Raw genomic sequence first — 12,344 nt, forward strand, 5'->3', positions numbered from 1 at the left:
TAGCGTTTGTTTTTATCTAGTCTAAGAAAATGTGTCCGATTTTGTGCTGAATTTTGCGATAATGTCATGCTGGTGGCGAAATTTAAGTAAAAAATTATGGCCGCCTACCATTTTTATTTTTTGGTAGTAGATCATTTATGGCAGCGGATGTGAGAACCTACTATGATAATCACCAATAGTATATAATTGAAAATTGCTGGTTAACATCCAACAACTTGATGGGGAGTTTGGTCTCAGAAAAAAAGTCTTTTTTTCTTAGAGTTATGGTACTGAAAGGTTGTAGATATACATAAGTGTATTTGTTTATTTTGAATATGAGGTCCATTTTCGTCTATCAAATTTGGTTCTAATTTTATGCACGTACTTAATTTCCTGGAAAATTTTAGAAATCAATTCCTACGATGCCACTAAACCAAGTATCAATGGCTTCTGCATGATTTAGGAATCCAATAAGACAACTTTCTGGTTTTGTTTACCCCAGAACAAGAGTTGCGAGACTTCAAAGTTGACTTTCAGAAATATGGCTTTGCAAGTGTCAACTTCGAAGTGTTGCAGTAACAAGCTGGTGATGATGATGCTGCCACGTGGTGGAGTGAAATCCCATTTCCTAAATCAATTTGCTTTATAACTGGTACACAGCATCTTTAGGTTGACTTAAGCATGGTCTATGGCTTTGATGAAACCAGCAGTAGTAGTAATTGAACTTCCAGCAATTGAATTTAGTTTGAATTACGCAAATGGCAAAATTTGAAATCCAAATTAATAGTCCTAATTTGTTTAGGAATGCATGAGCACCTTTCAGGACTTTTGAACATGACTGCATAAAAACAAGGTTGAACACTATCTAAAATTAGCAAAAGCTCAAACTACCGTTATGTGAAAAAGACATGTAGTCCGCTCCAAATACTCCCTATAAAAGAAACCACCATAGGCAGTTGGTTATGTATGAAACTTACAGTGTTGTTACACTGGAACATGTTCTCCTGACAATACAGTCCACCAGGCACTCGTGTCGGACAATTCTGTTCATCCGAGACATCATGGCAGTCCTTGTTGCCATCACAAACAAGTCTGCTGAGTATGCAATGTCCACTGTTGCACTTGAACTGATTTTCCTGAAGAAAAGCAAAACCACTGTTAACTAATGTTAACTAATGTTAAGAGCAAGACTTACTGGCACCGTACTTAGATGGGACAAAGCTAAGTATACACAGGACAAATTCCAGTATGGCATTTGTTCTGTGTATATCTTTGCTTTGTCTCATCTAAATTTCGTGCCTGTAACTCATGTTTCACAATAACTATAACCAACTAGCCCAGCATTTTTGTTTGAGTGTCAAGAAAGTGTCTCTGAGATGGTCATTACCTTGCACTCATAATTCAAGCAGTCCTTCTCATCACTTCCATCGTCACAATCATTGTCATGGTCACACCGCCATCTTGATGGAATACATTTCTTGTTTGCACATTGGAATTCGCTTTCTGAGCAATCTCTGTAGAGTTCAGCTAGAAAGTCAGAAAGTTAGGTAATTGTCACCAGGAAACCATGACCATTGTAAAACAGCAGCACTTTTGTAACCTAAATCATGCTCATGCTCACCACACATTGTACTATCCTCATCAGAGTTGTCCCCGCAATCATCCTCAAAGTCACACCGCCAACGCAAAGGAATACAGCGGTTATTTCTGCATTTAAAATCACCAGTTTCGTGACATTTTGGACAGTATTCAGGGCTTGTCTCATCAGAATTGTCTCGGCAATCATCTTTTCCATCACAGAAAAGCCAGGTAGGTATGCACCGATAGTTGTTCACGGAGGGACATTTTTGCCAACCAGTAGTACAGTTGCGGTTTCCTGCAAAGTGAAGTAGCATTAAGACACTAGCTAATATAAAAGCAGAAATTTTCACAGTAACTCATGCAAGCAGCTGCTTACGGCATTTGTGTGCTGGCTCATCTGAATTATCACCACAGTCATCATCAAAGTCACAGTACCATAATTTTGGTATGCATTTTCCATTGTTACACTTATACTGTGTGTCTGTGTTGCATTCTTGGTGATCTGCAAAAAATTTTAAAGGTATAGCATGTGCGGTTTACTAATTTCACAGCAATGCTGAAAGCACTTCAATTATAGTACGCAAACTAAAAACACTTACGACAAATGGCAGGATCTTCATCTGAACCATCTGTACAGTCATTGTCACCGTCACACTGCCAAGAAACTGGAACACATCGACCAGTGTTCTGGCACTTGAAGTTATGTTCCCCACAAGGATATCCTGGGAAAAAAATCAAGGAAACATTAGTAGTTCAACTCAAAAACTAGAGGTAACTAAATCTAGACAGTACTGTAATGGTTAGGAATATTCAGACATCACTCACCACAGAACTTCTCATCACTCTGGTCCCCACAATCATTATGGCCATCGCAAATCTTAATCCTTGGCACACAAGTGGCATTGTTATGGCATTGGAACTGTCCCTTCTTGCAGGAGAAGGCGGCTGAAAATTTTAAACGTAATTTTTCCATCACTGTACGTGCTTTTGGCTCACAAGCACTGAGCTTTCCAAGAGGCCAAAGCAATACAATGACTGTTCAGGATTTAAACATATATACATAGATCTAAAACTTACGACATCCCACTTCATCTGAGCCATCTCGACAGTCCTTCTCTCCATCACATTTCCAAAAGACTGAAATGCAGCGGTCATCAGAGCCACCACACCGAAACTGGCCTTCAGTGCAATTGGCAATGCATGTCTTTTCATCAGGCAGCAGCACAAAGTTGTCTGGACAGGCACAGCGAAAGCTGCTGGCTCCAGGAGAAATGAGACATAGGTGTGAACAGCCACCATTGTTCTTGCCACATGGATTGGGATCTTTAGAAAGAGAAAAGTGCAAGAATTAGCTGGAAATCTTTCCTTTCATAGGATCTTGAATTACATTGCTCTGCATTCCACCTCAAGGTTCCATGCTCTCGGCTGACTTCTCATTAACAACAGTATCTATTAGGTAAATATATTAAAATTTGGTGTCTGAAGGTCACCTTAATTTCATAAAAGCAAGTGTCTAAAAAATTAAAAATTATATTCTGGGGCATTAAGTGTCAAAATCATGATCTGACTATGAGGCATGCCATAGTAAAAGACTGGATTAATTTCTACCATCTGAAGTTCTTTAATGTACACCTAAATATAAGTACATCAGGGTTTTTGCATTTTGCCCCCAGAAAAATGCAGCCACTGTGGCCGGGAGCTCAGCAGCGCAATGCCATAGCCACTGGGCTAGCACAGCAACTATCCAGTGTCTCTCTTCGAAAGTCATTGGTATAGTATACCCATTCCAAACTGATACATTAGACTCCATTAAGAGGGATGGACCTCAGAAGGCATCTTTTACAACTAAAGCTAGAATTATCAAGCTTAAGGCAGTGACAGCTTTATTCACTATTTCAAAGCTGTAATTTATTTTAAATAAGTACTGACATATATTTTCAAAGTTTTAGAGAATCTACAAAATGATTCTCTAGTGTAAAAGGTACTTAGCAAGAAGGCTGAGAAAAATAAGATAGTATTGTCATTTGATACTGAAGTTGGTATCTAAATGTAGATCTGACATCGTTGACATTATCATGATGTCTCGACAAAGCAATGTTTGCTGACATAATGTAGCAATAAGGCTAGGTACCATGACATTGCCCATAATAAAATAATAAGTATTAAACAACAGCACTGTGCATCTCTCCTTTGGTCGCACTCAGCAGAATGCGACTCAACAGCAGCAACAGAGTGAACCAATGTATCACAACGCATATCTACCTCCTGCGTACAGAAACCACCACTGGTTCTCTGAAACAAGTCCAATATAGTAAATTATTTAGTCTCTGACCTTTACCAGTATTTTTTGCAAGATTTATGTACAGTTCTCTAAAACTGCCATTATTGCAAAAAAAAAAAACAGAAAGACAAGAGAAACATCAAAAATTTTATGTCACTAGTCCTTTAATCTAGATTTTATAAGTTTTCTTTGCGACCTATTGTGCTTTCTTTGTGCACACTCTTTTACATGGCAATCTTCTCTAACAACCACCACGCAAAGCCTATTTTGTTCTTTCATTAGCACATATTGCAATTGAGAAATTAGAATGTGCTCAAAATATGTAAAAAAAAAAATTCAAAATTCTGAATGCCTTCTTTTCAGACCTCTTCAATGACAATGTGTTCTTTTTTTTAAGTATGCATCTGAAAATGTTTAAAACACAGACCCATGCACATTTTTAAGCATGAATGCAAAATTTAATTGTGATACAAAATAATTTGTAGGCTAAAGGACTGGGCAGAAAAGTGAAAACTAACCATATTGTGACATGAGAAAACTGCATCTAAACATTGTTAGAATATGTTAATATAAAACGGGAAAACACACTTTCTTTTGCTTCTTTCTCTTAGTATATGAGGTGAAGAAAGCTGCATATAAAAGAAGGCCGTTATCTCTACCTCAATAATAAAGTTTCAGAGAGTGCCTTGCCATTGAGTAAAAAAGCTGCTGCTCAAACAACCAATTTTGTTGTTTTTTGAGCCAACATTATTGTATCGGAATAGCCTTTGTTACTTAAGAATTATAATTGTTGCTTGATCTTTTTACAAATAGACAGCGAAGAAAACATGTTTTATCGCACTATACCTGGTCCATATACTTTTGTTCACAGGTGTACCTTTGAAATCATTTAGGCTTACTAGAAAGAAATGCAGTTAAATATATGAGAAACTAAACCTTAACTGTACAACTGAGAAAATTCAGCTTAACAGAGTTTGTCTAAAGATTACAATGCACATAGTAACCTTTATTCAGTTTATTACCATTACTTCATAAAATCAAAAGAAAAGTTCCTCCTGTTAGACTTTGTCTGATTGTGAACCTATTATTTACTATTTTAAGCTGCCAAAATCTATGCACCAGCTTATGTACTTAACTTTTATTGCAACAGCGTAACCTGTCCAATGCATTTTTTAAAGAACTGCAGAAACAAAACATGATTGAGTGATGGGTCTTAAATGTTGCAAAGCAACACAGGCACTATGAGAGGTGCCACAGTGGAAGGCTCAAAAATAATCTTGCTCCTCTGAATTTCTTGTACACACTACTCAAGCTTGATACGTGGCCGGGTGACTTAGCATTCCACCCCCTTTGGAACATCACTGCTGGAGTCAGTAATCGAAGTCTAGACCACCTCACGCTCAATGTCAAAATGCCATTACCACTGAGACACTGCACTGGGTAAAATGACACATAGTAGCCAGGAAACATATCAAGGAGATTGCAATATAGAAGAGTTAATGTATAAGAACTGCACTTTCAATAGTGCTATAACCAGGAAACATGTCAACAAAGAATCTATTGGCAAGGTTCTAATGTATTATTTGCACCAAAAAATTATGCCAGCATTCTCAATCCCTCACCACACAATTATCGTTTTACACAATTCTGATCAGCCCAAACCAAAAAAGAGAGTTTAGCATGGATGCTCACAAGGCAACTGGCGCAGTGGGTGGTAAACATGAATATCGTAGGGACGGTGCGATGTGTTACGCAAGACTTGCAGCTTCTCCCCAGTGAACTTGTGGGCCCTGTACACTCCCTTCATGTTCCAATCTGTCCAGAAAAGCCAGTCGTCGAATACAGTCAGGGCAAAGACATGTGGAACAGTACGTCCTTGAAGCACGGTGTGCCGGTTTTTGCCATCCAAATCAGAAAACCTGTCATAGAAGGAAGATGCTCTATCAGTATGCAAGCTTCATGGATGTCCCTTGAGAACAGTGAGGAGAAATGATGCCTGGCCACTCACTCGATGTAATCGAGATGCGCATCTGCCCAGAAGAGTTTGTCACTGAAGTAGTCAATTGTGAGAGCATTTGGCCAGACGAGTTTGTTTTCATACAACACAATACGAGTAAAGTTTGTTCCATCCAAACCGATGCGACCAATGAAAGCATGGTGGCCCCAATCAGTAAAGAAGAGATACCTGAAGAGACAAAATAACCAACATTACCAACATGCGCGTACAGCCAATCTTGCAAAATAACAATGTTACAATATGTTACCTCCAGCTTACACACATATCTGCAGTTGCTTTCACTCAAATTTAATGCAAGTAATAAACACTACCCAATATCACATTGCATCATAATCAATGCAGATTACAGATGCAATGAATTTCATTTTCCTTTCTTAGTACAACTATACAAAAGTACTTGCTAAATATGATCACAGAGGCACCATGACTTAGTCTTATTTTGCTTGTAGTATGCATGCAGTAAAGCCTTATATTTTATAGATACAGCACCACATTTTATTTACTTTTACAGTCACCTTCTGTTAATTTGACCTCAAAGGAAAAATAGAATTGGTTCAAGACATTCCAAAGGTTCAATAAAAGTTGAATCAACTGATCTCAGATTATTGGAATTCTACTACAGAAATGCCAGTGCAGCTTAGCAAAATATTAAGACATTTAGGTTTACGCCCTCGAAGGTTATTGTTACTCTATAAACAATTTGATCCTGCTTCGAAAGTGGTCTCCAGTGAATGCATCCTACAAACACATATAAAAATTTGAAACTGAGTAAACACTAGGTTTCGTACCCAATGCCAGGGTGAACAGCAATGGCTCTCGGGTCTGAAATGCCCTTTGGCAATATAGTTTTCCTGCTGGTACCATCTAGCTCTGACACATACATCTGCTTGCTTGTACGATCCAGCCAGTACATTTTCCTGAAAAAAAAAAAAATAACTCGATTCAAACATTGCACTTAAAATGTTATTGAGCCCACAACAAATGACACTGCGTTTACCTCCCGATCCAGTCAACAGCCAGCCCCTCCAGACCGTGCACATCATGTCGTACCAGTACTTGTTCTCCAGAGCCATTTGTATAAATTCTCTGGATTGTCTTGTTTCCAACGTCTGCGAAGTAAATTCTTCCTTCTCGAATGTCAAAGTCAATTGCCACAACATTGCGTAAATTCATTTTCACCAAGTTGTATAAGGTGCCATCAAGACTAGTGTTTCTCAGGTAGTAGCGGTTGCTGAAGATGAGCCAAGGCACAACATCTGAAATGATCAAAAAACCATAAATTGGTGTCAGGGCTGAAAAAAAAGAAAAAGAAAGAAGAAACAAGTGCTACTGCAATGCAACAGTTAAAGCTTACCATCTTTTCGCTTGCATGTATGGCCATCAAACTCACGGTCATAGTAGGTTTGATTGCATTTGCAGAAGTAGGAACCAGGGCTGTTTACACAGTACTGACTGCATACTGAAGGTTTGACTTGACATTCGTTGATATCAGCACAAGCCTTGCCATCTTTGAGCAACTCATAGCCTTCATTGCACTCGCAGTAGAAGCTAGTCAGTGTGTTGACACATTTGTGCTCACACTGATTTAGCTCCACCTTGGCACATTCATCGACATTGCAGTGTGCAGGCTCATCAGAGCCATCTGAGCAATCCTGCTGCTTGTTGCACACACGTTCGTATGGAATGCACTGTCCACTCTTGCACCGGAACTGTGCACCTGAGCAAGTTGTCTCCTCCTTTTTGCAGTCTTTTTCTAGTTCATCACTGCCGTCGCCACAGTCATCTTCACCATCACAGTGGTAAGACTTGCGGATGCATTTTGCATTGCGGCATGTGAATTCCTCTGATGAGCAGTTTCGGAATGCTGATGAAAGAAGAAAAATTATTAGCATGATTAGCATGAAAATGCTAAGAAATATTTAAATATCAAACTTTACTTTCCCTTCCCAGTCATTCATTACATAATAGCAGCTTTATTTAAGTACATCCTTATTGAACGCACAATAACATTCAGTACCATAATGCTTCAATAAACAAGCAGAAGCTAAATGTTATGCTCACCTACACTATCACTAAAAGTATGCCCAAGCATCAATCCTTTCTACAGAATTTTCTTGGCTCATTATTTAACATAGGACATGCACATACATAGACATATTAATGATAAATATGAGATGACTTCATTTCAAATTGTTTCTTCAGCGTTTACTGAAGTACGCAGTGGTGTGGCCAGTTTTGACTAAGTGTTCCTGGCAACTAGATCCAGTATGCACAAACTTCCTTGGTAAAGTCCCTTGCAAAATGTATACATGTGCTGCTACTGATATCAACCACAAACAACCAATAATGCAGTATGAAGTTATTACCAAAACAAGGACCAAAACAGTGTTTTGCAACCCACTTGAAATGCTAATGATGCTGCTCCAAAATGATAGCTACATATGCTATGACTGATCTTGGTGCCACTTTTGAGAAGGCCTTTTGGTGAGCATACCTGTATGCTCAAGCTAGTTTGTTAGTTTGTGCACAAAAATTTTGTGACGTGGTTTGTACTTTGTTATGCACACCATGCATGATATCCTTACAGAATGAGACCAATTATGTTTTTGAAAACTGATCAGATGCACGAAATCCCAGCACCAATTTAGCTCCTCCTTTTTGAATATATAACACATTGAATATATAGATGCATATTTTTCCGAAATCTTATAGACTAAAAGATTCTTTTCTCAAGCTCATGCAATAATTCATGGGTAGAATTTACAGTGGCAAATGGTGCCAGAGAACACGACAGATAAGGAAAGGAGACAGGGATGATCACAAGTGCCTTGCAATCGTCCCCATCTCCTTTTTTGACCATCATGTTCTCTGGCACCGTTTTCTACTATCATGAACCAACTACACCAACAATACGTTCCGACTGGAATTCATACCTGAATAAAAAAATATTTCTAATCTCTTCCAGTTAGAAATCTTTGAAAGGTGGGCCTTACAAGGATTGTGCACTTAAATGTGCCCATTTAACATAGTTAGCTATGAAAGAAGCACAAGGACTTACTACAATTGCGAGGTTCATCAGAGCCATCCCCACAGTCATTGTCATGATCACACACCCAGTCCTTGTTTATACAGCGTTGGTTCTTGCACTGGTACTGCTTCTCGGGGTCACAAGGCTCGGGTGCCGGACAGTTGTGTGCAGTTGTATTCTCATCAGCACCATCTACACAGTCAGGGTCTCCATCGCATACCCAACGCTTTGGAATACAAGTAGCTCGTCCCCACTGTTTATTCTGGGTGCATTTGAACTCTCGTTCAGGATCACATTCACGGGTGTCTGTAAAATTGTGACAAAATAGTTAAATAAACTGTCAAAAACAGCAGAAATAATGACTTTGTATTTTCTTCAGATTTTTGTAATCAAGAGTTAGCAATGCACCAAGTCAAAAAAGTTACAACAAAGCAAATATAGCCACTGTTTTAGCTTTTGTCAAAAACACACATGATACTTGTAAAATAATTCAAATTTATACAAGTATAAGCAGTAGGGCATGATATAACAAACATGCAGCAGCGCCCCTATCAGTTATGATACAGAGGAAGCAGGTCATCATGCTTAGCAAGTAAGCTGCACATATGAGCTCATGAGCATGATTACGAGTGTTGGTGTAAGTGCAGGAGTTCGCTTATACAGAGAATGAAATGAAGAAAATACCTCTGTTAGACCCAATATTTATATTAAGTAGAGTTGCGTGAATATTAAAAACTCTCATACAACTAATCAAATAATGCTCTATTCAATTTGGTATTTGAATCGAATAGTCACTACTCATAAATAGGGATATATTTCAAGTGGTATTTGAATATTTGAAATCATGAAGTGTGTGCTATCAAACATAAAATTGTAGTATAAAAGTATGATAAATTTCATCCTGGCAGCCATACCAGAATCAAAACATGAGAAGTTGCATAGTAAAGCACACTACATCGTTCAGGGAGCAAGACTTCCTTTCAAACTGTGATCATTCGCACTCTCCTAAGAGTTCTGGGTATGTGAACTGTTTATTTGTACCTGATGCTCATTTTGTGCCTTTAATAAACAATGCTTGATAATGTGCAATGTAAAGGCAAAAACTTGCTAACATTTTTAATACTAAGATGTGAACACTGTTTTAATATTAACGGTGAAAATGGCTATTCTTTATTTGACAACTTAAAATTATTTGCAGTTTCGCCAGAAAGGCGAAGCATCAATTATGATAGCAAATTATTCGTCAGCTATACGAAGTAAGTAGTTTTATCGGCAATATAAACCTGTAAACATTCACTTAATAACTAAATGAACTATCATGGCATCAAGCACGCACAAGCAAACACGAACACATCACACTTGACCGTGAAAGCTCGCTTTCAAAAATGCTGGCGTGAGGAAGTGTGGAATCGGCAGTGAGTGAATTGACCTGCGTGCTGCCTCTCGCTTCAACATGAACTGAGCGGTAAGAACACAGCCCACACTAAGGTATCAGCACTTGATGCACTCTGTCCCCATCACAGATCGTTTTCAAGATAGGGCCTGTGTGGCCGCAATCTGCGGCGCCATAGGCAGCTGCCGCTGGAGCAGAACTGCCCCCTCCTCCCCGTGCCTTACGTGCAATGGAACATGACATGCTTCCTCTATGCCTGCCTCCCTTACGTGTGCGAGAGTGGGCCACCATCATTAGTACCTTGTCGCACGCTTTCACTCGCACTCACCGCATACGACGTGCGGCCGCAATGTTATCGCACTTGGACTTTATACGCAGCATCACAGCGACATCGACAGTGGAAATGTGCCTGGAGTAGCCACATAATTGCTATCACAATAAGAGAATAACAGTATTTGATGTTGGTTCAAATTTGGTTCTCACACAATTAAACTCAAATTTCATTCTGTATCAAAAATTACTATTTGCACATTCCTGGTTATTAGCGTATTCTCTACATGCTGATATCAGTGAGAAATATTTTGTTTACTTTGTTATATCCAATAATTCTCTACACTCAAGTTCGTTATATTGAGGTTTGGCTTACTTAGTACAAAGTACATACCCTGTAGCAGAATGTTCTATAACAAACTGTTTATTAGGTACACCATACCGGAAAAAAATTAAGGCATTTTTGCAGTAGGGTCTATACTTTTGTTTGAAAAATTTTGAGCTAGGGCTTGATGATAACACATTACAAATATAAAAACAAGATAAACATTAAAACAGATGTCATTGAGCCTCTGTTTTAATTATTTTGTGAGGTCTATTATCTGAAACTAAGCAGTGGGTTATGAAGGATCCCAAAGTGGAGGGCCCAGATGAATTCTGACCACCTGGGTTTCTTTAATGTGCACCTAAATCTAAGTATACAAATGTGTTTTCATTTCGCCCCCTTTGGGATGTGGCCACTGCAACCAGGAATCAAAGCCATGACCAGCACAAAGCTTTAGCCACTGAGTCATGCTGGGGAATGAGGCTTTGTTTGTAAAACATTTTACCATTTTCGCCATATCATAAACTTTCTGAAACCACCCTACTCTGTGCATAAAGTACGTACAAGTCAGAAAAACATTGCTTTTAATGGACTTTGAAAATGGTGATTTTTAATCAGAATCAGTGGGAATGTGTGTGTACAGGGAAGCTGGAATAGAATTACACTTGAAAGAAATTACATGAAATTTGAGATATGACATCTTGGAGGAAGTGGCCATTAAACAAATTATAGCACCAAAAGTCTGCAGTTTTGAAGGAACTGCACCATTAGCTTGCATAATGGCCAACTTGGAAAAGGAAATGCATTGCCTTGTTTGTTTTTTCCTTCTTGTGTTTAATTTCAAATTGACAGTACATATATGCACACCCTATCAGAAAGATATGCAGGTGGTCAACTGGCCACTGCAGGCAGTGTCTTAATTTCAATAGTGTGTACAGGTACAAGCGTACATCTGCAAGTGTACATGTGTGTGTGCAAGCAAGTTGTAATGACATACAAGCAGCAAAATCAAAGAAGACCCTTCATTTCCCTTGCCAGATTTGCCCATCAGTGTAACTGGCATGATTGATTCACAGAAACAGTCTTACATAGTGGGCATATTTTGGGAGCTGGTCACATCAAGACGCCACATTAAATACCGAATTACACATAACAGGTGATACTACTTTATGTTGCTTGTGTGTATCCACATGCATAAATGTGTGTGCAGATCTATATGCTGAAACAGCAAGAGAGATACGTTGCCGAAAGGACGTGGAAATGAGCACATAGACATTATTAAAGGCAGCTGCCCTGATGGCTGATCACTTCACAGCACCCCTTTGTTTGTTAAAATGAGATGTAGCTTTTCACAAGAGGTAAGCTAGTTTAAGGCTCTTATTTGTATATCAATGGGAAAACAGCACATATGACTTTACATTACGCTACAAGATGTGTTTCTTTACGCTTTTTCTGTGATATTATTAGAAA

At 38.7% G+C, this 12,344-nt stretch overlaps 1 protein-coding gene across 2 annotated transcripts in view; it reads right to left on the reverse strand.

The window, feature by feature from the left end:
• mgl (low-density lipoprotein receptor-related protein megalin) overlaps positions 1–12,344 on the reverse strand; it is a 247,389-nt gene that overhangs the window by 17,515 nt on the left and 217,530 nt on the right. For both annotated transcript variants that reach the window (XM_065448860.1, XM_065448862.1), the window contains exons 52-64: positions 8,917–9,192; positions 7,213–7,722; positions 6,856–7,114; positions 6,647–6,775; positions 5,850–6,026; positions 5,534–5,760; positions 2,638–2,883; positions 2,386–2,505; positions 2,160–2,282; positions 1,937–2,062; positions 1,601–1,855; positions 1,367–1,506; positions 957–1,115 (exon numbers count right to left, since the gene is read on the reverse strand). In XM_065448860.1, coding sequence (XP_065304932.1) covers positions 957–1,115; positions 1,367–1,506; positions 1,601–1,855; positions 1,937–2,062; positions 2,160–2,282; positions 2,386–2,505; positions 2,638–2,883; positions 5,534–5,760; positions 5,850–6,026; positions 6,647–6,775; positions 6,856–7,114; positions 7,213–7,722; positions 8,917–9,192 — 2,747 coding nt within the window. The remainder of the gene's footprint in view (positions 1–956; positions 1,116–1,366; positions 1,507–1,600; positions 1,856–1,936; positions 2,063–2,159; positions 2,283–2,385; positions 2,506–2,637; positions 2,884–5,533; positions 5,761–5,849; positions 6,027–6,646; positions 6,776–6,855; positions 7,115–7,212; positions 7,723–8,916; positions 9,193–12,344) is intronic.

The sequence above is a fragment of the Dermacentor albipictus genome, chromosome 1 (assembly GCF_038994185.2).
Source record: "Dermacentor albipictus isolate Rhodes 1998 colony chromosome 1, USDA_Dalb.pri_finalv2, whole genome shotgun sequence".
In the NCBI taxonomy this organism is placed as follows: Eukaryota; Metazoa; Arthropoda; class Arachnida; order Ixodida; family Ixodidae; genus Dermacentor; species Dermacentor albipictus.